At 34.1% G+C, this 27888-nt stretch overlaps 1 protein-coding gene across 4 annotated transcripts in view; it reads right to left on the bottom strand.

Annotated features, from left to right (window-relative positions):
- LOC109096886 (double-stranded RNA-specific editase 1-like) overlaps positions 1–27888 on the bottom strand; it is a 155450-nt gene that overhangs the window by 25926 nt on the left and 101636 nt on the right. Inside the window, exon 1 of one of the 4 annotated variants that reach the window (XM_042731785.1) lies at positions 25125–25275. The exons of the other annotated variants lie outside the window; for them this stretch is intronic. Coding sequence (XP_042587719.1) covers positions 25125–25224 — 100 coding nt within the window. The 5' untranslated portion in view covers positions 25225–25275. Of the gene's footprint in view, positions 1–25124; positions 25276–27888 lie in introns of those variants that run through there. 4 annotated transcript variants of the gene reach the window in all.

Genomic DNA, 27888 nt, shown 5'->3' with positions numbered 1-27888 from the left:
TTAACAAATATATTCAAGGAACATGATCAATACTTAATATCCGAATGATTTTTGGCATAAAAGAAAAATCGACAATTTTGACCCATACAATGTATTTTTGGCTATTGCTAAAAATATACCCCAGCGACTTAAGACTGGTTTTGTGGTCCAGGGTCACACATACATATATATATATATTCGAGAAAGTTTTGTTCTAAGCATAAGCAAAAACTATAGCATCATAGAAAAAGTGCATGTCTTTTCATGCCTGAAAAATACATGTATTTAAAATACAACCAAAACTGTTTCCATGACCGTGGGAACCATTGGAATATTGAAGTATCAAAGAGAGAGTATTGGCAGTCATATTATGTCTCTAAATAATGGCATCATGCATCCCGAGCTGCTTTAATTAGACAGGCGAGTGGAGCAGGGCGAACAAGAGGAAAAGAAGAGGAGAAGAGAGGTGAGAAGAGGACAGAAATGAAAGACGAGAGCAGAGAATAGGATAGAAGAGGAATGAACACCATTGACTGTGAGGTTAAGCCTACAGTAAGTGTATAAAATATTCAGCAGGAGAAACTAATCTTTGAGAGAAAGGGCCGTGCTTGACAGGCCGTAATAGCAGGAGCAGTCTATTGTGACTTTAATATCCATTCGATTAGACCTCATCTTCAGCTGCCTCGGAGGAAAAATACGGTTACTGACATCAACGGGCTTTTAGTCCCCTTGACACGGATGCCGCTTGAGCTCAGGTGAAAAATACAACACAAACACATGAGGAAAATTAAAAAAAAAAAAGAGCTCATAATAGAGCGGAGATGCAGGGCTGCGTTGACTTGAGGCTATAGTGAGGTGGCTTTCATATGGCGATGTGACACAGAGCCGATACGGAGAACTTCTAGATAAACTGAAAGAAAAGATGCTGTCCAGGAAATAATGTCAATATTTCTGCTTTCTCTGTCTTCACAGACACATTTTAAACGGTTAGTTCACATGTCAAATTTACATTTTGTCATCATTTACATATAAATAGCATAAATACTATACTAAAACAATGTCTATATTATTTCATATATTTTATGTATTTTTTCAAATAATAATATTTCAAACACATTAGAAGAAATAATATTCCAAACAATATTTAGATTTTTTTTTTTCTTTTTTTTTTTCAGTTTTACAAGTTTTTAGTTTTACGTCTGGGCAGTGATACCATCTAGACATTTTTGTACCCATAAATTAAAACAATAATCATAACTTTAGTTTAGAAGTCACTGTCTGAAATAACTTCATATATCAGGGCCATAAAAATTTTACGAATAAAAAAGCATGATGTCATTGACCAAAGCATTGAGCAACACCTTCACCTAGCAGTACTAAAGCACAGACGCTCTATGTGAGATGGGAAGCCATGAAATCCAATGAAAGACATTACAAAGCACATAAAGCAGCCAATCACAGCTCTCTGCTTTCGCTCTGGCCCATTCTTCATGGGCGACACTTTCTTAAGCTAAACTAAATGGCCTAATTAATCTGGTCTAATGGTGGGTGACATCAAATATGCTACCACAATTATTATCCTATTAAAGATTAATATTCCATAAGAAAATTGAAAAGAGTCAGGGGAGTGGTGTTGTGGGAGTATTTGTCTGAGCGGAGCTGAAATTTCAGCAGGCGTCAAACGGCTCCTTGATTTTCATCTCTCTGCTCTTTTCTGCTCTTGCTGGTCTGCTAATGGTCTACAGTGTAATGAGCGGCTCCGAGACTCGGGCTCGTTTTGTGGCTGTCGCTTTTGATTTAGCTTCCTCTGCTGTTCTCATTTTGCCCATGAATCCATAAACAGCATTGAGATCAGCTTCAATCTACAAGTGGTAGACACAAAAGCGCGTAAGGGTGCGGTGATGGCGTTTTGGGAGGCGGCTGGATGTGTCATCTGCATAAAGCACAGGTGACTGGAGGGCATGAAGGTCACTGCCTCAGCTTCACTTCACACCTTTAGTGGAAGCGACTGATGCCGTGACTGATCACAGACCAAAAACTGTACGTTTGAAGCTCACCTTAAAAAAGCATGAAAATAAAACCTTGTATAAATAATACTTTAAAAAATATATATAAAAATGAAAGAAATAAAAATTATATAAATAAATGATTTTATAAAATAAAATATATCATACTAATAAATAATTAGAATTTTAATAAAATGGAAATTAAATGGCTAGAGTAAATGTGTAGTAAATACACCACCGAATATTAAAAATAAAAAAGGTAATTGTGACTTTCTATCTCACAATTCAGACTTTTCTCTACATTTTGCAATTCTGAGTGTATAACCTACCATACTAATTATTATTATTATTCCCCATCCCTCCACTCGAAAGCTGAGTAATAAAAAAGGAAGCTGCAACTTTTTATCTCACAGAACTGCAAGAAAAATGTGAATTGTGAAATAAAAAGTGCACTTACTTTTTTCATTTATTATTTTATCACATAATGAAAACAAGCTTCCATAAAACTATAATATATTTCATTTTACATATTTTATGTATAGTTCATATTTATAATTTATTTTTATATTTATATAAAAATAAAACAATATATAAAATATAAACATTTCTGAATAAAAATTGTGGTAACACTTTAGTTAAGGAACTAGGCCTAATTCTCACTATTAACTAGTTGCTTATTTGCATGCATATTACAAGCACATTGGCTGTTTATTAGTATATATAATAATGTATTATTCTGCCTGTCCGTATTTTATATCCCTTAATCCTGCACATACCTAAACTTAACAACTATCTAACTAACTAATAATAAGCAGTAATTAGGCATTTATTGAGGTAAAAGTTGTTGTTTACAGTGAGAACTGGTCGACAAACTAAAGTGTGACCAAAAATACATAATGGAAGAAACTAAATCAGTCATCTGTGCCACATCCATTTCTGTAGGGATGCTAGCATAGAAGACATAGAAGGTGTTGGACCAGAGTCATAGACTCCAGGGTAACCACTAGAAAGGTGTTGACACTGGAACTCAAGCAAATTTCACATTTTTCTGTGGTCTCTGAACTCAGAAGAAAAGGCAGAGAGAGGAGATTACAGGATTTCCTGTTTGCACAGCTGTGTCATGTCCCTCCATCTCTGGGTACACACAGTGCGGAGAGAGCTTAACTAGCAGCTGGACACACAACAGTTCATTAATGTTACTAGTCAAACGCACAAACAGAGACCAGCATCTGCTGTTTCAGAGGATCCTGAAGCCAGCTTAGGGCTTTTAAACTCCCAGTATGAATTTCTCAACGTGCATCATATCAGGACACTGTGAGAGCAAGCGCTTCTGCAATAACAGAGGAACAACAATCCAATATGAAAACAAAAAATTACAAACCTCAGCTTATCTGGCAGATGCAAAAGTGCAGGACTGTGAAATACAGTTATCTGGGAGATGTACATGCACTCTCTGATTTGTTTTTCATTCATCTCGCATGGCTGTGTGGAGGAGATGTTCAACACATCTCTCTCTGTGTCTGGCTATAAGACCATAAAACTAAAAAATAAAGCTCTAATTGTCTTCTTTTAAAAGGTAAAACAACACATAATCCATAGGGGTTAGTAAAGACAACCATTTGAGTTCAAGTATGTTATTTCCATGGTTTCCACTGGTTCTTAAGCCATTCAATAGCTAGATGTGAGGTGTGGACCTCAATTAGGGCATTATTCCAGGAAAACTTGTCGCTGCTTAAAAAAAATTATTCACTTTCTCATATTATTGAACTAGCATGCAGCATTTAACACATTCAAAGTGACCTGCATTACATTCAGAGTATGCATTTTATCAGTTCATGCATTCCATGGGTTCAATTTCCATGCAGGGAATGCATAAAACTTACCTCACACAAAACACAAAAATAACCCATCTGAATGAGGGTGAGTAAATACTGATAATTTTTACAAACTGTCCCTTCAAATAATCTGGATTCAGGCAGATTTACTCATAGAAACTGCTGTTTGTGTACCTGTCACTGTATATGTGACTTGCACAGTGTTTTCATACAGTTGGCAAATAATTTGCACTAATTATTTTATGATTACATTTCCAAATGATTTCTTCATTAAAACATATTTTGCCAAAGATAGTAAGTTAAAAATTTTCTATACATCGCCACACTGCTTACACATGCAGTAAGAATGCAGTAACACTGTCCATATAAGCATCAAAATGAATTTTCACCACACAAGCCTAAGGGAAGAGGTGAAATCAAACTCACATAGGTGATATTTTCGGGTTTGTACATGGCTTCAGTGGAAACTTGCATAAAGAGGTGATTTAGCGGCGTGTTTGGCATTGTAATTACCAAAAGCATTCCCTGCTCTCAGGTCTTATCTTTCAAAGATGCGATTTAGAGCAGACTGATGTGCGTTTCGGAATGAAAGCATGTTTGACGAGCCATGGGCGGCTCTTAATGAAAGAGGAAGAGAATAAAGAGGGGGCAATTCACCCTGAGAGTCTTTAATGCCATCAGCGAGCTCAGATTCAAATGAAGACGGATCTGCAAGAGTTCAGATCTCTGTGTGAGTGGCTTACAGGACACAGACATCCATCCGCAGAGTCAACATCACAGCGAGAGGAGGCTGAGGGCATTCACCCTGATCTGCCACTTCAGAGCCCACTATGTAATTTCGGCAAAGTGGCCTGTGGCTGGTATTGACAGACAGATGAAAGGTTACACGCCCAGGGCACTTTGGCCCGAACACCTGAGAACATTCTATCATGTCTTTAACTTTAACTGCGGCTGTCATGAGTCATGCCATTACAGAGAGGCAAAAATAAAAGAGAGATGGTCCCACATGCACATTAAATTACATCCATTTCCACCAAACTTCAAACTCAGGTTGTGACTAATTCACGAGTACCGGGTGATTTCCAGACTTTGAAAAGTCAGTCAGGGTAACAAGAAGACTTTATCAAAAACAATCTTGTGCTGTGCACTGAAAGACATAGAGAACTGATATTGTATTAGAGCAGTATTTTCCATTTGCCTATCAAGCAGCTAGAAACTCTCTCTTTCTATTCACTTCTGTAAGCTACACACCCGAAAAATAGTATATAAATAATGAATTAAATAATACATCACATAATATTATAGAATAATGTAATAGAAGATTAATACTATTCCTGTATGTTTTGATTATCAAGTATAAGCTACATTATATACAGTATATATATATATATATATATTAATATATATATATATATATATATATATATATATATATATATATATATATATATATATATATATATATACACACCACACACACAGTCTCATTCTTGAAATTAAATCTATAACAATGAAATAATAATATCACTTATAATAATAATTATTTAAATTTTATTACTTAAAATCTCTACTGTTAAGAGGGAATACAAAGATTCATATAAAGCAAGGCATTGTATGACCTATTTTTATGGATTTTTTGTTCATTTTGGTGCACAACAGTACAAATTACCTTTGTAATTACCTTTTCACATTAGCTTTATGGTAAAGGCCAACTAGGACATTCTACTTGACATGCTAATTTATGTATACTGAATACTTAAGGAAGGAAACAAGGATATTGTCAAAAAACCAACGCACTAATTAATGCACTAAACCGATGCATTAATTGTTAATACTAACAAACAGGTGCTTCTAAATCTTAACCACATTAGTTACTCTTCAGCATGCACCGCACACATTTTCTACATGTATGAAAGTGTATGGTCCCCTGTTAGCGTGAGAGTCAAAGGCCTCAGGACAAATAAATTCAGCTCTCCAAATAAATTTAATAATACTGCTGCTGATATGAGTTCCTGCTCTCCGCCTGCCTGAACGCCAATTATTGTGCTCTAATAGAGCGCCGGAGGGCAGGGTGGCCGAGAGCCCAACATGTGTCAGCAGCAGCTGATGGAACGCACTGCTACCACCAGACCAGAGACTTCAGCACCATGGACAGGGCTCCATGCACAACAGACCAATGACCTCACTTCCTGTAGAAGACACACTCGACCCAGAATAGTGCAATCTCTACGGAAGGCGCCTGTTATGATCGAGGCTCTGGACTCTGAGCATAACTTGTTTTTCTATAACAAACTATAAAATATTTTCTATAAAAACGCTAATGTCCTGGCAGCGGCAAATAGCTTTGATTTTATTTTTAATTTGATTATATTAATGTTATTAGTTGAGATTTTCAAGAAATATTTTAACTACTAATATGTAAAAGGAATACTGCTATAAAAAAGTACCTAATTTGTTTAGTGTTTGCAAACCAAATATTATTGCACTTTTGTTCATATAGCAGTACTTTTAAATGAAAAAAAGCATAATACACTACTTTTAAATTCATTATTGAATTTTGTGCATAATGCGATTAATCGCGATGAAAAATTTTAATTGTTGCCCAGCACTTATATGTATATGTATATGTATATGTATATGAGATATATAATCTATATATATATATATAGATATATATATATATATATATATGTATATATATATATATATATATATATATATATATATATATATATATATATATATATATATATATATATGTATATATATATATATATATATATATATATATATATATATATATATATATATATATATAATATATATATATATATATATATATATATATATATATATATATATATATATATATATATATATATATATATATATATATACACACACACACACACACACACACACACACACACAGGGCCTTGCGAAAGTATTCAAACCCCTCCATTTTTTTCAGGTTTTATGTTGCAGCCTTATGTTAAACTGCTTTAAATGACGTTTTTCCACATCAATCTACACACCATACACTATAATGAAAAAAACAAATAACAGGTTTTTAACATCTTTGCAAATTTATTAAAGATAAAAAACCTACATGATTCCATTGTATAAGTATTCATACCCTTATCTGGGACAGTTGATTTAGCTGAATTTAGCTCAGGAGCATTCATTTTGCTTGTAAATGTTACCACACTTTGAGTGAAGCTAACCTCTGGCAAACTCAAATGAATGGGTATGATTTGGAAAGGCACATGTCCTGATAAAAGGTTTAACAGCTGAAAATGCATATTAGGGTACAGTGTTAATTTCGTTAACGAAGACGACGACGAAAAATGTTCGTTAACGTACATTTTTTCTGTGACTAAGATGAGACGTTGACGAGCTAAAAATAATATCTGATGACGAAATTATGATGAAATTTATGCCGCGTCTTCGTTAACTAGACGAGACTGGACTATAATGTTATTTGAGGACTACCGGACATTCAAAATGCATCCCTATCATTGGATTGCGATCGGATAAGGGGCGTTTGCATATCTAGTCAGAAACAATGGCCTCAGCACGCGAAGGGGTAGGGATAAGGTAACCAGACGTCCCGTTTTTCCCGGGAGTCACAATTCGTTGTCGATTAACTTAAAGTTAGTGAAGGCGGGATAGGCGGAATCGTGCTGATAGAAGTGTTCTCTCTCGCGCGTGCACGCTCCACTTCCTCAGTTCTCATATGCAGCACGCCATCAGTTCTCAGCACTCAAATACACACACAGCAGTCCAAATATTTATCGTGTAGAGTATCTCACGTAAATACAGTAGGTTATGGATTAAGTGAATGTGAACAGGTGGGTGAAAACTGAACGTGTGTCAGTATTTCATTGCTGCCTTCCATCTTAAAGAGACAGCATTCCAAATTAAATACCTATCTGTCATTAATGTTAACCAACAAAAGATGTTAAATAAATGTATAGATGTTAAGTAAAACCTACTGTATCTGAACAATTAGTTTAATTTGTATCTCTATTGTATTTGTCTTATTGTGCTTCTTTTTTTAATATATATATAAAAAATAAAGTTGTTCCTTTTTCACTACTGTTAAAGGGATAGTTCACCCAAAAATTAAAATTGTCATAATTTATTCAAGTTTTTCTAAATTCAGTCCTTGATTCAAATTTTTTATAAGCTTAATTGATTTGGTCTAAAGAGAGAAGAATTAATGATTATTTTAGTTTAAAGACTACATATAAAAATAGCTACCAAAATAAATTTTGGTAACTACAGTTTGGCTAATACTATTGACTAAAAGTAATGACTAAAAGTTGACAAAAATGCAATGACTTTTCATCAACTAAAACTAGACTAAAACTATGAAAGACTCAAATGACTAAAATGTGACTAAGACTATTAAGCATTTTCATCTCAAGATAAAGACTAAGACTAAATCAAAAATGCCTGCCAAAATTAACACTGTTAGAGTAAAGACCAAGCCCTGAGGTAAAACATTTTTTTATAAATAAATAAAGCTCAGAGACAGGATTGCATCAAACTACATATCTGAGGAAGAGTTCAGAAAAAAATTCTGCTGCATTGAAGGTTCACAGAAGCATGTAGCCTCCATTATCCATAATGGAAGACGTTTGGAACAACCAGGTGGTGACCAAGAAGCTGATGATCACTCTAGTTGAGCTCCATGATCATATGAGGAGATACGAGATATCTACAGAAGGCCAAACATCGCTGCAACACTCCACCAATCAGTGCTTTATGCTGGTGTGACCAGACTCAATCCTCTCCTCAGCTGAAGACACATGAAAACACACTTGGAATTTGCAAAAAAGCACCTAAAGGACCCTCAGACTATGAGAAACAAGATTCTCTGTTCTGATGAACCTTAATTCCAAGCATCATGTTTGAAGGAAACCAGGCACTGCTCATCACCTGCAGAGTACCATCCCAAGAGTAAAGTGTGCTGGTAGCAGCCTCCTGATACTGTGAATTTTCCCATATCACCCAGTCCTACTAATCACACAGCAAGAGTGGCTTATAGACAACTCTGTGAATCAGTGTTAACTTCATCAACGAAGACGACAACAATTTTTTTTTTTTTCGTGACTAAGACGAGACATTGACGAGCTATAACTAATATCTGATAATAAAAACTATGACAAAATTCTAAATTTATTGTCTTCGTTAACAAAACTGTTACTGTCTTGTCCTTCAAAATGTGCGTCCCTGTCATTGGATTGCATTCGGATAAGGGACGTTTGCATATCTAGTCTCAGTATGGTAGACGCAGTGGATGGATAGGCTACCAAAATGCGAACTAGCGATCTGAAACAATGGCCTCAGCACCCGAAGGGGTAGGGATAAGGTGACCAGATGTCCCACGCTGTGTTTCATTGTGCAAGTGAAGCTACTTTATTTGGCCTTCCAAAGGAGGACAACAAGTTGTATTGACAACACTGTTTCCAGAACAGTTCAACACAAACACAACACAAATTTTCAGATGTGTGCAGTGCATTTTACGGAGGACGAGGACTGTTTCCTGGGAGAGTAGATTACAATGCTGGTGTCTGTTTCTGTAAAGTGGGGGAGTTCAAACTTTGCAAGAAAAGTCTGTCGCTTCGGACTCACAGCCTGTAAGTATGTTTTCATATTTAAACAATTTGCTAATGATGATTCAAACGTTAGTTTTCAGCAGTGTAGAGTAGTGTAGCACCATTTTGACAAATCTGAGCAGTATGCAGGCGGCATATGCTCTTCTGTATCAGCCGTGCCACAAGGATACGTTTTTTATGTGTATTTACGCTTTGGTTTGAAAGAAAACAGCACATCAGCGCAGTGCGGCTGACACAGAAGAGTGTACGCCTACTGCTCAAATCCTACATTTGCCAAAATGATTTGGAGAAACACAGAGGAGAGGAATTGTTGAATAAAGTCATTATTTTTGTTTTCTTCGTGTACAAAAAGTATTCTCATCACTTCATAACGTTATGGTTGAATCACTGATGGCAGGTGGACTATTCTGACGATGCTTTTCATATTTTCCTGGACCTTGACAGTGTTACTTACTTGGCAGTCTATGGGACAGTCACAAGCCTCCCGATTTTCATCCAAAATATCTTAAAATTGTGTTCCGAAGACGAACAAACTTTTACGGGTTCAGAACGACATGGGGTAAGTGATTAATGACAAAATTTTCATTTTGGGATGGAGTATCCCTTTAAGCATTTTCCTCTCAAGATAAAGACTAAGACTAAATCAAAAGTGACTGTCAAAATGAACACTGTTGTGAATGTCCTTGAGTGGTCCAGCCAGAGCATGGGCTTGAACCCGATGGAAAAAAAAAAATAAAAAATAAAAAAAGGAAGGGGGTTGAATACTTTTGCAAGGTGCATATATATATATAAATATATATATATATATATATATATATATATATATATACATATATATATATAAAATACAAAATTGTGTGTGCAATATAAAAATTAATTTAAAGTGTTATTGAATTTTTTTTATATCATAATATCCTTTCTTTTCACCTAACGATTCAATTTATACTGAGAATTAAGTATGGTGTTTATTAAATATGACCTTGGTTATGTCTAAAGCTCAGTTTAATCTATTCTTGAACACTAGACATGACAGTATTGTGCCTAGGAAGCTGAAACTATCTTCCTTAATACTAAAACATCTAACTCACTGACTTGTTTCAGACGATGGTTATGAATATATTCTCCAGCTTTTGAATTCCACTGTTCCAGCAATATCAAGTTTTTCCAAGGGATATGAGGGTTTTTTGAGAAGGCTAGAGCTAGAGCTGAGAGGAGAAACTCTCATTTACTGTATTAATGGATTTAATAACTGACAGCTGGCTGTTCATCACACTGCACTAGAGTTGAAAGAATGGCCGGCAAGGAGAAAGAGCGTTGGATGAAATTTTTATATGAGATTGCTTTCTGTGGAGGAGATGTGAAAAGCTGAAGGAGTAGGAGACGGTGAAGATCATCTTCAATCCCTCCATGTGAACACAAAAGCATGCAAACACATACAGAAATAAGATTTACGATAAAACCTTTTACACACAATCCCTCTTTCCAAAAGCAGCTGGAAATTTTATCATGGTGTAAGTGATTTTATAATCACAATATTAGCATTTCACAATATACAGTAATTACTTGAGGAAAAAAAAAAATTACTACTAATTTAATTTAAAATTTAATGAACTAATGACACCTCAAAATAACTGATGAAACTGCATACAGACACTCTGGAGTACCGCAGTTTAAACCATAGAGCAAAAGCACATACTGTATCTAGTGTGGCAAAGCCCTACAGCACACACGCTTGTACATTACACCCGCCCACCCTGCATGTGCACTCAGGTATAAATCACCAACATGTGAAGCTATGAAAGACCAGGCGCTGGAGGAGGGCCAATGGCTGCTCTCCCAGAGTCCATCATTCCAAGGTCGAGTGACCGCCACACCAGGACAGATGACAGCCCACCTCCCTATCAATCCACCTCACAGGCTTAAACAGATGCTTCAGGATCCTTTTCTTCTCAGATCCCCCTTCATTTGTGACCTCAGCTCCATTTAGGTTGAAAAATACAGCCCGATGTGACCGAATGCTGGCTCACAGATTTATGCTCCATTGCTTTTAGTAGCTTCATAACAACCAAACTTACAAGACTTTAACTTTAACACTTGGGCAGAAATGGAGTTGAAAAAGAAATAAATAAACAAAAAAGGCAAGATTTTTATCCACACGTCAGAAAACCTTGGCACGTCTGTGCTAGCAAGTTTGAATCTTAATGTCTCAAGAAAGAAAACAAAAATAATAAAGAAATCTCTCATGTAAGAACACTTGTCTACATAAATGTGATGCAATAAAATGCAACTCGTGCTACTGAGGTTTTCAGGAAGATTACACAGGACTCTTCCAAAGGTGTGGCTTACAATAGAGACAGAAAATCCCAGGGAAAAACAGAAGAGCTCAACACCACGGTATTAACAGGATTATAGCAGACAGCACAGGGAAAACAGAGATCCTGAGCACACTGGCTAAATGCTTCATAATATTGCTTAAGGAATTAGTATGCAGCATATGAAACCCAATTTCAAACAGGCCTCAACATTAAAAACTAATGACTGAAGTGCAAAATTTAGTTTGTTTGTACACAGATCTTGTCTTTTGTGCTGCATTTGTTTAAACAAAAAATACAGCAATATTGTGAAATATTATAATAATTTAAAATAAACATTTTCTATTTGAATATATTTTAAAATTTTATTTATTCCTCTGACGCATCATTACTCCAGTCTTCAGTGTCACATGATCCTTCAGAAATCAGTCTAATGTGCTGATTTCATATCATTTTATAAAATTTAAATATTCAAAAAGATTCCATATGTACAATTCTATAAAAGATTCTTTAAATGTACATTGATAAAAATAGATTTTTCTGAGTCCATCTCACAAAAACAGTCCTTAAAAGTTTGTCCTGATACAAAACTATTGTCTCATCATAACATTCAAAATTGGGCAGACCAAAAAAAATATTTATGGAAATCTTGGTGCTACAATATTGAAATTTTGAAACTTCTTCACCATTCAATAAATTATCAAGGGTCAGTCTAGCTTTTATTTTAAATGGAAATCTTTTGTAACAATCCAAAAGTATTTTTTTGCCACTTTTGACCTGAACGTTTTGAAAGTTCCTTCATGTGCAGAAAATCAGACTGGTACAGACTGCTTACATGACTTTAAAAAAGACTGAAATAAACTCTTGAAGTGCATGTAAACACAGTGCTAGAAAAGGGAAGCTGCAAATGTTGATTTTCAGTGCCCTGCAGTCACTCACAAGGGCCATGGTCATTAATAAAGCTTTTTACATAAAATAATTAAGAGGAAACTGAAAGAAAAGTGCCTGCTTCTGAACATTTCTAAAAAAGAGAGGACTCCAGCAGCCATGAGCTTGTATTTTGCTAATTGTATCCAGTGGCCTTGATACTGTACGACCTCATATTACTAACAATAGTTATGCCAAGGTCCTCTTTGCTAAACATTTTCTTTCTTTCATGCTGCAATGAAATCTGAATATACAAAATCAAATATGACACAGCAAAGGCTTGGGATTGAAAATAAACTAGATTTGCATTTCCTAAAGGAAATACAAATGCATCCAGGGCGAGAAATAAAACAGTATTATAGATTTTGCCAAGTTTAGGTTTTGATTCTTTTTGGATGCATCTTAGAACAAGCTGCACACTTTATAGGGGGCTTGAAATGATATATTCATATGCGAAAAAGACAATACTACAAATCATTATGCAAATACTTTTGATTTTCAGAAGTTGTAAATAAAGTTGCACATAAAACAGACTACTGGTGTATGTTTGTGTCCCTTAAGCCAACCTGTGAGGTGTCTCTACCGCAGGTCAAAGGGCTCTCTGCAGGAAAAGTAATCATGTGTGAGTGAGGGAACGAGTGAGTAGAGGACAAGAAGAGAGGGGAGAGTGGACATAGATGGATGGGCTGTGCAAATGGAGAGGGATATGAGACGTGCAAAAGTTCAGCACAGAGCCCAAACCATCACAGAGGCCCATGTGTGTGGCCTAACACAGATGGATCGCTCCACTGCCTCAAACAGCCACCAAGAAATAAGAGCCCTTCCCAGAATAAGGGAGCATCCGCTTCCATTACAGTCCCAGACCTGCATTTCACAAAAAGTCAATATTTTCTCCATCATGGCATTTATCACTTTTGTTATCTGCAAAAGGTGGAATATAAAGACGGATACAAAGCAGCTTAAAAAGCTGATTAACTAATAATCAATAATAACTGACTATTTAAATCTGTAGGCAACAAGGAATTACACTTTCTCACAGAACATTTTGGCAAAATCTCATCATTACAAATGCGCTGTGGACATGCCGCACTGGTTTCGGAAATCAAAAAGACTGAGAAACTGACTTTCAAGTATTTGTTTTTCTGAAAAATAACAAAAAAATAACGATAATGTTTATTATTCTTAAACATTTCTATTTCTTTTTATAGACATGGCATTTGTATAACTACCTTGTATCTACACTCTACTCTTAAATATAAGTTTATATTTTATTATACTGTTATTAATATTACTTTTAAATATTTTTGCATATTGTTTAACAACTTTTTAAAATTCTTGTTCAATTAAGCTTATTTTGAAATTATCTTTAGTAACATTTGTGAATATTACAAAAAAAAAAAAAAAAAAAAAAACTATAAAACTATATAAATGCATTCATATTACATGAAATAAAAACAAAATCTAAATTCCTCATACAATTTGGTTGGTGTACTTTTGCATCCATAAGTTTTTCATTTTTTTTAACCATGACAATAAAAAATTGAAAAAAGAATGGTTACTGTGTTTTTAAACGCTATGCTGAAAACCAAAATTTAAATTAGAACTGTACACACAAAATGCTGCCCGAAAAAGTAAAATATTGTCTTCTTTTCAGATTTTTGTTAATGAATTTTTGCACTTTTAATAAACATGTGAAAAATGCATTAATATAGAAAAATGACGATTTTAACAAGTTTTCTTTGGCCAAATTTAGTAATGCTTCTCCCGCACGTTCAGTTGAGAACTAATGCCGTGTTTGGAACAGTGCAGAGACTTAATACAAATATGATTTTTAAAATAGACATTGCAGAATCCTGGGAAATTTATCGGCATGAAATACTATATTGAGATATAATTTTGTGTACTATCTGGGTACAGTATAGGAGAGGACCATGAATGGTTGCTTCAAGCACGTAGGCTACATTGTGTTAGAGTGCTACATACGGTTTAATATATGGGGTAAATATATATTGTCTAATATAGAAATTTATAAAGTTATAAACTCCATAAAGGCAGACCCGGTTCCTGAATCAAATCACTGACGGTGCTTCTGAAATAAATAAATCCTCTTAGCCTAATGGCACATTTAGGCAGATGTCACTCCCAAAACTTTGCAGCGTGCACTGGTCCAATACATCATGAAAAACAAAACTCTGAATCTCTGAAAATTCTGAATGGATTTAGCCAAGAAAGTCTCTATACTAATTATAAAGCTGTCATTCATTTCAGTTTATCATGATCTCACAAAAATCTGTTATAATCAGTGAGGCTCTACACTGCACAATGAATCTCTTATTTACGTCATGTTACACTTTGTTTACTAAAATGAGAGACACCCAAGGGTGCAGAACTGAACAAGACTGTGGCTTGGAGTTGATTATAACTAAAAAGCTTGGCCACTCTGGAAATCAACAGAAAATGTCAGTGATTGGCTATTGATCAAAGTGCTACAAAACACTTTAAAAATAGAAACCTCCAGCCATCAAACACAAATACACACTGGAGCATTTGGAAAATGTTTTGCCAGTATCCTATTTCTAGCTTTAACCAGTCACTTGTCTTTGTCTTAACTGACCTTCTCTTGCTTTCGTTTCATTCCCTCTAGCACTCCCGTATAGAACTTGCCCAGGATACAGAGATTTGCAATGAAATATGTAACGAGTATTTCATAGGCTACATGTTTTTAGGCGTGAAAAATAATTAAGATCATAAAAACATTGAAGCTAAAGGTTTTCATAAAGCAGTTATAGTAACCACATCAGTAGCGCCAGAGGGCGCTAGCAAGATGCTAAAAAAGGTAGAAATTAGATTTAGCATTTATATACATTAAAAAATACGCTTTATATCATTTTTACGATTTTTAATGAAATACGAATTTTGAATAATGAAAATTAGTTCATTTCTGCTTATTCTATTCATCAGTGTTTGACCATTAAGTTATTAAAAAATGAAAAACAAATGGACACAAAAGTACACAGACCCAATTTTTACTCCTTATTTGTAAGAAATATTTGAATTAATTAATTAATTGTGTAGTTTAGCTTCCTTAAGCTGTAACTGAGCTGTAACTGAGTAAATCTTTCTATTTTCAAAACTGTAAATATTTTTGCATTCTGATATTATTTTCATGATAATTAAGCATATTTTTTAAACTAATTTTCTCATAACAGTAATGACTTCAATAGTTTTTTTTTTAAATTATTTTATTAAATTCTTACTGTAATACAGTATTTAATTTAAATCAGCATAATGCTGTATAAATGCAATGTATAAATATTTAAATTTTATTAGTTTATCTAGTTTTTTGCACTGGAAACAAGGTGTCCCTGTTTCAGTAACCATATATTTAAGTACTAATAATTATGTAATATGTAATATTAATTAACAACATGTACTTACTATAGGGTTAGAGATAGGGTTTGGTTTAGGGTTAGTTGTATGTCATTACACATTTTTTTTACTGTTGTTATTATTACAGTAAGTGTGTGTAACAAGGCCACAAATAAAGTGAAAAAATGATAAATAAATAATTATATATAATATATATATATATATATATATATATATATATATAATAGAATACAGAATTCTATATTTGCATATTTTGGGCTGAGTTGCTCCTCGCCCGGTTCTGCACCCGCGTAACGATGCTTAATGGACTACACGTGCGGCGGACCCTGGTCGGCCGAGCACCTAATGGAGAGGGGTCCCTGCGGATGAAGCAGGCTGTCGCTCCACCTGATTAGAACTGATGGGCTGGGCATGCTGGGAAGACGAGCGCAGCCACCTCAGACCGGCCCGCGAGCAGCTGACCGCCCCGACCGACTGGCACCATGGCAACCAGGCGCTGTTGAGAACATCCAGCTCCATTATTGAATTTCAGCACTTTAATGACCAATAACAGATTGGAATTAGTCTGCCAACACTCATTTTTACCTCGCTGCAAATTACAGGGTTTTTAGACTGCAGACACATTTAGGAGTTCCTGCACAAAAGCTTGCGACGAGACATTTTGATAAAGTGGCTCTTAATATCTGGGGCTTGATAAATGAAGCTGCTGTCAAAGCGGGAACAGCGGCTGCCAGACGCGTACCTGCAAACCTGATGCCAGAAGACCACCAGGAGAGACGACGGCCAGAACAAGACCCTATTAAATCTATACAATATTATAGCTGTGACTGCGGGATTATTAACATCAGCAGACAAACTAGATTTTCACATTTTCTGAAGGAAACTAGTGGTGCTCTTCTGCGCAAAACTCATGGCCATGATGACAAGCAGAGTTCTGAGAGCTTTCTAGAGCATTGCTGTTGTATTCTGGGTCATTGCAGACATCATTTATGCAAATATATCAGAATATTGCTAAAGCATTTTGGAATAAAAAAACGTGCATCCATTGTGTGAAATGGAAGTTGCATCCACCAGAAAAGCTATTATGGCTCTTTTATTTAATGAAATACTTCATTCAGCATATTAGACTAATTTCATTGTAATACATTGTAACAATGTATGATTAATACGATATACGATGATGTTAATGGATTATGAATAAACATTCATTTACAGCAAATAATGTAAAAAATGTAATACAAACATTGCAAAAAAAATAAAAAATCATGATACCTACAGCATAAACAAACATTAATGTATTGAACCTTAAACAGTCACTTCCAAAGCACCTACTATAATATATACATATTTAACATAAATTTATCAAAAATATATACCAAATTAAAATACTAATAAATTGTTAGTATACACATTACTTTTTAAAATGGAAATAGATGTGTTTTGCCCTCAGAGGCGTGACTCCTTGTGTGGGACTGTAGGACTGATGTGGCATCTTGAAGCATGACAAATTGCTTCAAAATCTTGGTTATGAGCACAGATGAGCCCCTGGAGCTTATATCCAGCTCTGTGTGTGTGTTTAATCCTCAGCTTTCCTAACCTACACTGGACAGACAGGAAGTTTGCTGGCCTCAGCGCTATGCATCATCCTGTCTTTCCTCGTCTTTGGCTCTCTCTCTTTCTGTGCTCGTCTCCTTCCCTGCCTATTTTCCTCGCCTCAGTGGCCCCGCTGCTCACAACAGATGACTATCACTGTACTCCTAATTCAAGGCCAGGTCAGTTACTCTAATATCCATGTGGAGGAAGGCATCGCTGGGTGCCTGTGTACATGCCTGAGTGGATTAGCCGGTGAATTTTACAGCCGGTGCCTGGGTTATTAACAACTCTGAAGGGAACGGTGATGGACAGGCAAGAGGGCTGAGCATCTGAAACATCACAGGGAGATAAAACAGACAGACAGACAGACAGACAGGACTCAGTGGAAACAGACACATGTGCTAATACTGTCAACACAGTCTCAACTGCTTCCCCAATTATCAATGACAGAAAGACAGAAAGAAAGAAAAAGACGAAATAAAAAAGACAGTGAATGAGAACTAATGGAATTACTGTAACAAAACACAAATGAAGGAAAGAACAAAAGCATGAAACAAACAAAAGAATGAGAAAACAAAAAGAAATATTAAGGTAACACTTATACTTAATACTTGAAGCCTACATGTATAATGCATTATAAATGCATTCATAATGACCATTGTAATGCATTATATCCTTTCATAAATAACTGTAAATGCATTATAATATCTGCAGATTCTTTGCATCACTTTCTAAAGGTGTAAATGTGAACAATGTCCAATTGACATTCATGAACGGCACTGCATGTAAAAGTTAAAATTGTTTTTAACTTGACACGGCATTTCAAAAAACCCATGCGCGAGATGGTGCAAACCAGCCAACTGGTTATACTACATGTCTAGAGCGACTTTACATAGAAAAACAAAGGAAAAGTAGCGCATTGGAACGGAAAAATGTTTATAAATAAATTATGCATAATTACATGTAAGTAACCCTAGGATAACCCTTATCCTAACTCTAACCATATAGTAAGTATATGTAGTTAATAAATATTACTCAGTACTTTTATATATAATTACACTGTGACAAGGACACCTTAAAATAAAGTGAAACCAAATAGAACACAAGTCAACAACAACAACAACAACAACAACAACAACAACAAAAAACATGTATGAAAAGAGAATGGATAAACAGACAAAAGATAGAATGAACATACAAACAAAGAACCAGAACAAAGAGAAGAGAGCAAACAAATTTAAGAGAGAATGAAAGAATGAAAAAAAAACAGACAGAAATTAAAAATGAAATGAATGGCAAAATGATAGAATGATAACGAATGAACAAAAGACAAAGGTAACAAGTAAAGGACATGTGATGAATGTAAGCACAATCAACATTCAATTAACCAGAGAGAAATCGAGAGAGAGAGAGAGTGTGTGTGTGTGTTGGTGGTGGTCTGCAGTGAGTGAGTCATTAAATGTGGGCTGGCAGCTTGTTTAAGAATTATTTCAGAAACATTAGCAGTTATTTAGACTGCAACCTGCAGGTAATGAGCCTGAGAAACGAACGGATGGAGAGATGACAACAGCATCACACACACACACACACACACACACACACACACACACACACACACACACACACACACACACACACACACACACACACACACACACACACTCCAGACGACTCTTCCTCACTGATCCAGGCTAATTATATCGTCTCAACCATGTGCTGCAGCGACTCTTTCAGAGAGCTGTGGATCGTCTCTGTTTTCCAGTGGCATTAGCTCATTCAATCAATGTGCAAAGAAAAAGTTAATGGTATCACTTAAGGGGAATAAGAACTGCTCTTTTAATTATGAATTACTGTCTGATTGACTGAGTATTGCCAACTGGGTTACTAGATAAACTTATTACATCACATTAGCTGTAACTATCTCTGTACTTAATGTGCTCATTTTAGTGCATTTCATGAAAAATACACAGCCATGACAGCCAAAACAAACATGTATGCGCTCGAAAATATCATTTGTATTTTAGAATTTATAATCCTGTTTTCAAACACTATTGAAAAAAATGTTTCATTCTCAGCATTGCCACAAGGGCATTACACAGTAGAAACAAAAATCAGTTTTCTCAGTTCAGTCTTTCTGAGCAATTTAGTTGAAGATAAATTATCAACACGTTTATAAATAATTCTGTAAGTGACCATAAATATTCGATGTCACAGAGATGAAGAGTGATGTATGTACAGAACATTGCTGTGTGTGTTCACACAGCATAATAAAGAGAGCAGAGCAATGGTGATCGTCCCCAGATACACCATTATCAGACCGCACACGCTCCCTTCACTCCATCAGAGAAGCTTCATTTCCTCCAGTCTGCTGGCTGGGCAGAAAACTCTCCTCCACATGACGAGAGCCTTTAAATGAACCTAAACTACATCCCTAATGCATTCATAGTCTTTGTAGAATCTGCAAGATATTCTGCATTTAAAAATAAATAAATAAATAAATAAATAAATAAATAAATAAATAAATAAATAAATAAATAAGAATAACAATTGTATTATGTATTTCAATACTGCCCTGAAAAATCTGCATATCAGATATTTATATATTTTCTATGAGACAAAATAATAAAAAACAATATATATATATATATATAGCTTTTATTTTAGTTTTTTTTTTATATATAGCTTTTTTATTATAGCTTTTTTTAATATATAGAAATAGCTTTTAGTTTTTCATTTCAGAATAAGTGTTAGTATTTTTGTGCTTTTGTCATTTTTATTCTTTTTGTGTTTTTTAAAATCATTCTATTTAGCTTTCATCTATTTTTCCATTTTAGTACTTCAGATTAAACTTCTATTTCATATCTCATCTCTAAACTTTATTGAAGAGTTTTAAGCTTTTCATCTAATATTTATATTTAATTTCACCTTTATTTGAATGAATAAAAAATGACTTTATGAAGTCTTATGTTTATTTCACAATAGCAACACTGGTGTACACATGCTTGATTCTTATTATCATGTGTTTCCTCCACAAAATCAACAACTGTTGTTATATTGATGCAGCATCATCAGGAAGAACATATATATACACACATATATATATATATATATATAGATATATATAGATACACACACATATATATATATATATAACATATATGATATATATATATATATATATATATATATACACATATATATATACACCCATATATATATATATATACACACATATTATATATATACACACATATATATATATACACACACATATATATATATATATATATATATATATATATATATATATATAGATATATATATATATATATATATATATATAAAACAACAAAAAAAGGTTTTTTCTCCCTAAGGCAATAAAGAAAAAGAAAAGAATAAACTAAAAATAATATAATAAAATGATAAATTAAAATAAAATTGTATGTAAACTTATGAGCAGAAATGTATACAGCTTTAATGCTTGGACTACAATTCACACCTATTTTAAACCAACTATTTAAACACAACCAAAATGTGTCACATGTGTGTGATTTTCAAAGCCACACCACGTCCTCACAGCACATTCATTACTACCACCAATGCAGCAGAAACCATGAGCGACGCAAAACCCCTAAAGTTCCAAAGATAACTCCGATCCAGCTCAACGTCAGGCATCAACCTCACAGAGAGACACCGCCGACACAATGCGGCCCAATCAGGGAATTACATTAGGAGAAGACTTCTTAAAGAGAATCACGCCTCCGTTTTTCTGCTCCTTTTGGCATCCAGCCTCAGATAAGAGGAGGAGACAAACTCACGGTTTTGACAAAGCCGCCTTAAGTTACCAGGCCGTATTAGGGGTGTGAGGCACGCTGAAAACGCCACTTCAGCAGCGCAGGATTTTCTTGGATGACAGGTCTCAGTTCTCAGGGCTCAAAATTTAAAGGCAAACGGCGAATGCTCAGATAATTCCTCTAAACGCACACCTCAGCGGCTGCCTCCACACCTCATGGGCTCATCCGCACACGCCCGAGTGTGACACCCAATACCTCACCCTGCTCTCGGACAGGTGGACAAACACATGAGCTGTGCTCCAAAACCTAGTGAGCCGCCTACTTAGACAGCATTTTAAGTCGCACTCTGGATGCAAAGGCCATATAATTATGCATGACTATGCTGCTGTCTAAGATACCATGTTTCGGCAAAATTCTAAAGCAGAATTGCAAATATTCTTTATGGATAAGCCAATCCCAGAATGCAATGAAAAAAAATCCATAATGATTGAAAAGGCAACAACAACAAAAAAGTACTTGTATTTCAATCAACAATAAAACTATAGAAAAAAATCTTCAGAGAAAAACTTAAAAAAAAATTACATTTAAAAAAACAAAACAAGCAAACAGAAATAAAATTTAAAATTAAAATAAAATATTAAACAATAAACAAAAACAGAAAATAAAATGCAGTAAAACTGAATGAAAAATAAAACAATAACTTAAATAAACATCAAATAAACAAAATATAAATAAATAATAAAAATAGAAAATGAAAAAAATAAAATAAAATAATGAAAAATAAAATAAGAATAAAATATAAAATAAACAAAATATAAATTGAGCCCTTGAGACTATTTTGTCCCTTCAGGGAACCCTCACTCACAAAAAGTTTGGAGACCCCTGGTATACCGTATAGATTTGCCACTTATACAGTCAAACCAAAAATTATTCAGACACCAGATATAAGTTTTTAATTATTTATTTTTTTTTTACTAGTGGGTGCAGGACACTATAGTTCATTTATGTGATGATTGCAAAATAAAGTAAACTGTGACATATTATACCCAAAATGATTCATACTGTGGACTAGCAGGAAAATTTGACTTGAAAAATGACCTGGTCATGTTTTTGTTTTTCTTTAATTGCTAATGCAACCGTTTTACACCACAGACTGAACAAAATTAAGCATTGCTTGGTTATTGGTTGACCTAAATTTGTATTATCTAATTGTGTACTTAAATTTAACAGCTGACAACTATTCAACCTAATTCATTACATTCCTTTCTATCAAAGTTATGTGACGCTATCAAGACAAATTTATTTTGGCACAGTTTAACTCTGAGATCTTGTCATATTTTATTACCATTTTCTAAACTATAGCATATAATCTGTGATAATGTGAGAAATGTTGAAGGTGTCTGAATAAATTTTGGTTTGACTACTTCTAACAACCATGTCATATTTGTGATTTTCAATGCTACACCACATGCTCACAGCACATATATTACAGCCAATGTGATTTAACCGCACCCGATCAGGGGGTGCATTTAAGGAGGCAAGCATAAATATCAGAAGTGAAATACTTACTAAATACTAAACACTTACACCACGTACTGGAATGTTCCAAAGTAGGACAGAATTATTACACACATTAACTAAGAAAGATGAAAACTTCCAAAAAAGCCTTTAAGGCAGATTTGGTCAAATAAGCAGAAATATTGATCTTAAACTGACATGCACAAACTTTAATTCCATTATCTGCACAAAAAGCAGCTAATTAACTTTGCATTTCTACTCACTTCAGTTCTTCATATAAAATCAGATTGACTGCGCAAAAGAAAAAAATAGCCTTTAAAATAATATTCCCATTTTAAATAAGATTTCACACCTACCTAAACGGAAATGAGTTAATCAGAACATTTTAAAAGTACCCTTAAAATGACATTAAAAAAGAGAGGAGTTAAGCAAGTACAAAGTTAAAGTTGCTGAAAGTGACATTTCCTAACTTCCAGGAGACTCTGAATAAGTCCACCCCTCTCCAAAATACCACCATCATGTCACATGACTGACACCGAGAGAGTGCCTTCAATAGCAGCCCACAGTCAGATTCGTTTTTGCTCTGGACAGCTGTCAAAGAGACAAGTATGACATCTCAGGATTCATAGTATCTGGTCATAGAGCAGGGACAATGTCTGCAGAACATTGTATAAAAAAATAAAAAAGATCTTCAGTGCTTTAGTAACGTAATATAAACAAAACTCAAATGCATATAAAATCTATTAAAAACTCGATAGAATTCCAGCATGCTTGTGAGCGATCTTTGTTCTTCCTGTTTGTGGCTCATCACCATGGCGACTTCCATCATTTCCACAACAATCCCAGTGAGAAGAACAGCATCCCCCTAAACTAACCAACAGAAACGTCCATCATTCACAAAACACTGCAGCAATGAATGAGAACTCCTGCAACAACAAACTGAATCATGAAGAAATCTCACCAAACCACTTACATTAAAGAAAACTCCGCATTATGAATTTTTTACATCAATGCAATACTGCGTGAGCCTATTTAATAGTCATTATCATCAGCGTATCTGCATGCTTAAGACCTTTTTAGACTTACAAGAAATTAAAAACACATTAAAGGACTTAAAAGACCCTCATCAAGTCACTGAATGATAGTGTTACTTATAATGCAGGTAAAAATATTTTTTTATTATTATTTTTAATGAAATTCAGTGTTCTAAGTTGGCTTAAAAAGGATTATTTTTAGAGAGGAATTATAGTTTTGTCAAAATAGCAGTTTTTACAACTTATAAATAAAAAAAAAGAGCAAAAATCAAGTTTGTAATAATCAGAGAATGATTTCCACTTTAAATTAGTTCATGGAAAATGAATTTTCAAGTAGATTAAATAAATAAATAGCTGTTTCAACTTTGGATACTTGCAATATTAAATAAATAAAAAAAACATTAAATACAAACAATATTTTATATATATATATATATATATAATATATATAGATATATATAAACAACAAATTATTTCTGTAAGATTATTGGAAAGTGCATTTAGGACACTTAAAATAAATCTTGGAATGTCTTGGTCTTGGTCCTTAAGTGTCTTAAATGCACTTTCTAATAATCTTACAGAAATAGTTTAGTTTTTATATATATGTATTATAGTTTATATATATATATATAATATATATATATATATATATATATATATATATATATATATATATATATATTATAGTTATATATATATATATATATATATATATATATATATTATATATATATATATATATATATATATAAAAACATTAAACTGATTTACCAGATTTTTCAAAGTTATATTAACCAGAGGCAGGGAGAACCATAAAAAGTGCCTTTTTTTACGTTAATTTCAAGTGATAAAGCTCATAAAGCTGAAGAGACTACAAATATAAAGCTGATAAATATTACATGTATTCTCTCTAATCTGTTCACTAATAAAGGAATCACAGTTTAGATGCATCACACTGCAGAACGCATGAACTTCCCTAAAGAGTTTCATGTCAACTAATCAGTCTAAAATGCAGATCACATGCACTAAAGAAAACGCTGCATATGATCAAGTTTTAGAAGTTGAACCCGATCACAGATCTCCGGCAGGCCTGTTAAAGAAAGAGTTCTGACCTTTCCGCTCCGAGCGCTTCTTGCGTCGCCGCTTGAATCGGGTCCTGACGAGGCAGTAGTAGGCCCCCATGCAGTGCGCGGCGTCCACAACCAGGGCCATGGCTGCTTGACCCTGACGCTCGGAAGCTACCTGACTGCACTGCCCTGTTCTGTGTTTCTGAAGCACTCACCAGCCCCCTTCCCTCGCTCCACCACACACACAAAAACACATGCGTGGTCTCCTCCCCCTCCTCTGCTTTTCTCTACTTGGTGAGAGGAGAGAGAGAAGCAGGAAGCTCAGAGGAGAGGACACTAGTAGAGCTTTACAAGGTTTGACAGAGTAAACACAGACCGCTGGAGATTTCTCACTTCCCTTCTCTATCACATATCCTGCTATTTTACCTGAGGCAAGTCTGCTCTCACCAGTCCAGGTGATGACATCACGACACCCTCGGCCAATCGAAAGCTGACATCCCCCTGACATCCTTTCAGCAAGACTACTTTCTTTACCAAAAAAACTGCTTATATTTCACATTTCAATTCTTGTTCTACTGCAGCACACCCTACAATGCAATGCAATCCAAGACAGGCTTTTTATAGATGACTAAAATTAAAACCATAAAAAAATCCATACTTGAAATAGCTAAAATACAATATATATACACACACACACACACATATATATATATATATATTATATATATATATATATATATATATATATATCTATATAATATATATATCCATTAGTTAAATCACTGGTTGATATATATATATATATATATATACACACTAAATATATATATATATATATATATATACACTAATTGTAAGTTTTACTAGTTTCATTTTTTTTTAAGTTTAAATAGTTTTTATTCTTTTTATATATAAACTACTAATAACATTAATACAAACCTAAATATTATGTAGAAAGTATGTAGATGTAGCAAGTATAGTCTAAAAGGCTGTTCACACAAGATGCATTCTTATTTTTGATAAATATTTAAGTATATAAGTAGCTAAGATGTAAATGAAAACATCTGTGACTTAATATATTCCCGCTCACTTTCAGCTGCATTTAACAGCTACATAGAAAACACTCATCCATGCAACTTCTGAAGAAGCTCAGAGCCAAGATTTGATGTTGGGCAACAGGAAAATCTATGAAAAAATAAACATAAATAAATAAATCCAATATTTCCAAAGCTAGTGGCTAAAAGGGTTCTTAGAAATTCAGATTTACACTAGGCATGATCACTAGAACATTAAATGCAACTGCTGTTTAGTGCAAATTAATGAAATATTTCATCATGAAGCAGTCTGGATCTGCTGGCTCTGTATCAGCTCATGTTCAGGTTCAGTCTGAAACTCTAACGCCATCATGAGACCAACGCAAACTATTGCACCTCATCAAGTACAATTACTGACCAGAAAACTACCAATGATCCACACACATTCAGTCACAGCTATTTAAAATGACTAAACAAGAGCACTCATCAAGATTTTAGTACACAAACACATACATTGATATTTCAGACTATATATCTATAAACAGCCCAGGCTCAAGATTCTCAAGAGCCTAGAAACCTAGAGCCTAACTCCTTTACTGATGTCCTTCAGCATCACTAAAATGAAAATAATAATAATAATAATAATAATAATAATAATAATAATAATAATAATAATAATTAATATTATTATTATTATTTGGAAATTATATAAAATGGGGGGGGGGCCTTTAAAACACTATCATTTCCAATCAGAATAATATTAAAAGCCCTATAATAAATAATCATCTAAAAGCAATAATAAACAAACAAACAATAATAAACTTCCCCCAAAAAAGTGCTGTTTTGGACAAAAGTACAATTGCAAAATTAACATCATGAAACAGTAGCTAAGAATGAAAGTAAGAAATAAAGAAAAGCACACAAATGTGTTTTTCAGACGTGTTGTTGCGCAATTCTGGTACCATTTGCCAAGTTTGCAAACCTTGTATGCAGTAAAATAATGGTTGATTCAATGCAAAGCTAAAAATTTAAAAGCAACATGGTAGCTGCCCTGTGGACTGTACAATTTGTCCAGTAAATTATGTAAAATTATGCAAAATGTGTGAAAGAATCAAAGATGACACTAGGGTCAGAGAAGGATATGTGCACATTTAGCTCTCCAGCAGCCTCTAATGGAATACAGTGGAACTACAGCATTACCTCAAAGACTATCAAGCATTCAGTGGCTGTGATTACAAACACACAAGCAAAATGTAACTGATCTACACTGAAAGGACTGAAGCCATTTAAGTGCTCAATACTGAACATTAATGGGTCAGCATGACTTTTTTTTTTTTTTAGAAATTCAGAAATCAGTAAGGATGTATTAAATTGATCAAAAGTGACAGTAAAGACATTTATAATGTTGAAGTTCTATTGAACACTCTATTCACCAAAAAACCCTGAAAATATCAATTTCCAAACAAATATTAAGCAGCACAATTGTTTTTTACAGTGATAATAATAAGAAATCTGACCCTGGACCACAAAATCAGTCATGTTTTAGAAATTGAGATTTATACATCATCTGAAAGCTGAATAAATAAGCTTTCCATTGATGTATGGTTTTGTTAGGATAGGATGATATTTGGCTGAGATACAACTATTTGAAAATCTGGAACATGAGGGTGCAAAAAAATCTAAATATTGAGAAAATCACCATTAAATTTGTCCAAATGAAGGTCTTAGCAATGCATATTACTAATCAAAAATTAAGTTTTAATATATTTATGGTA

Source organism: Cyprinus carpio, chromosome B9 (assembly GCF_018340385.1).
Source record: "Cyprinus carpio isolate SPL01 chromosome B9, ASM1834038v1, whole genome shotgun sequence".
Classification (NCBI taxonomy): Eukaryota; Metazoa; Chordata; class Actinopteri; order Cypriniformes; family Cyprinidae; genus Cyprinus; species Cyprinus carpio.
Note: the sequence above shows the minus strand (reverse complement) of the source record. Positions and strands in the feature narration are given on the sequence as shown.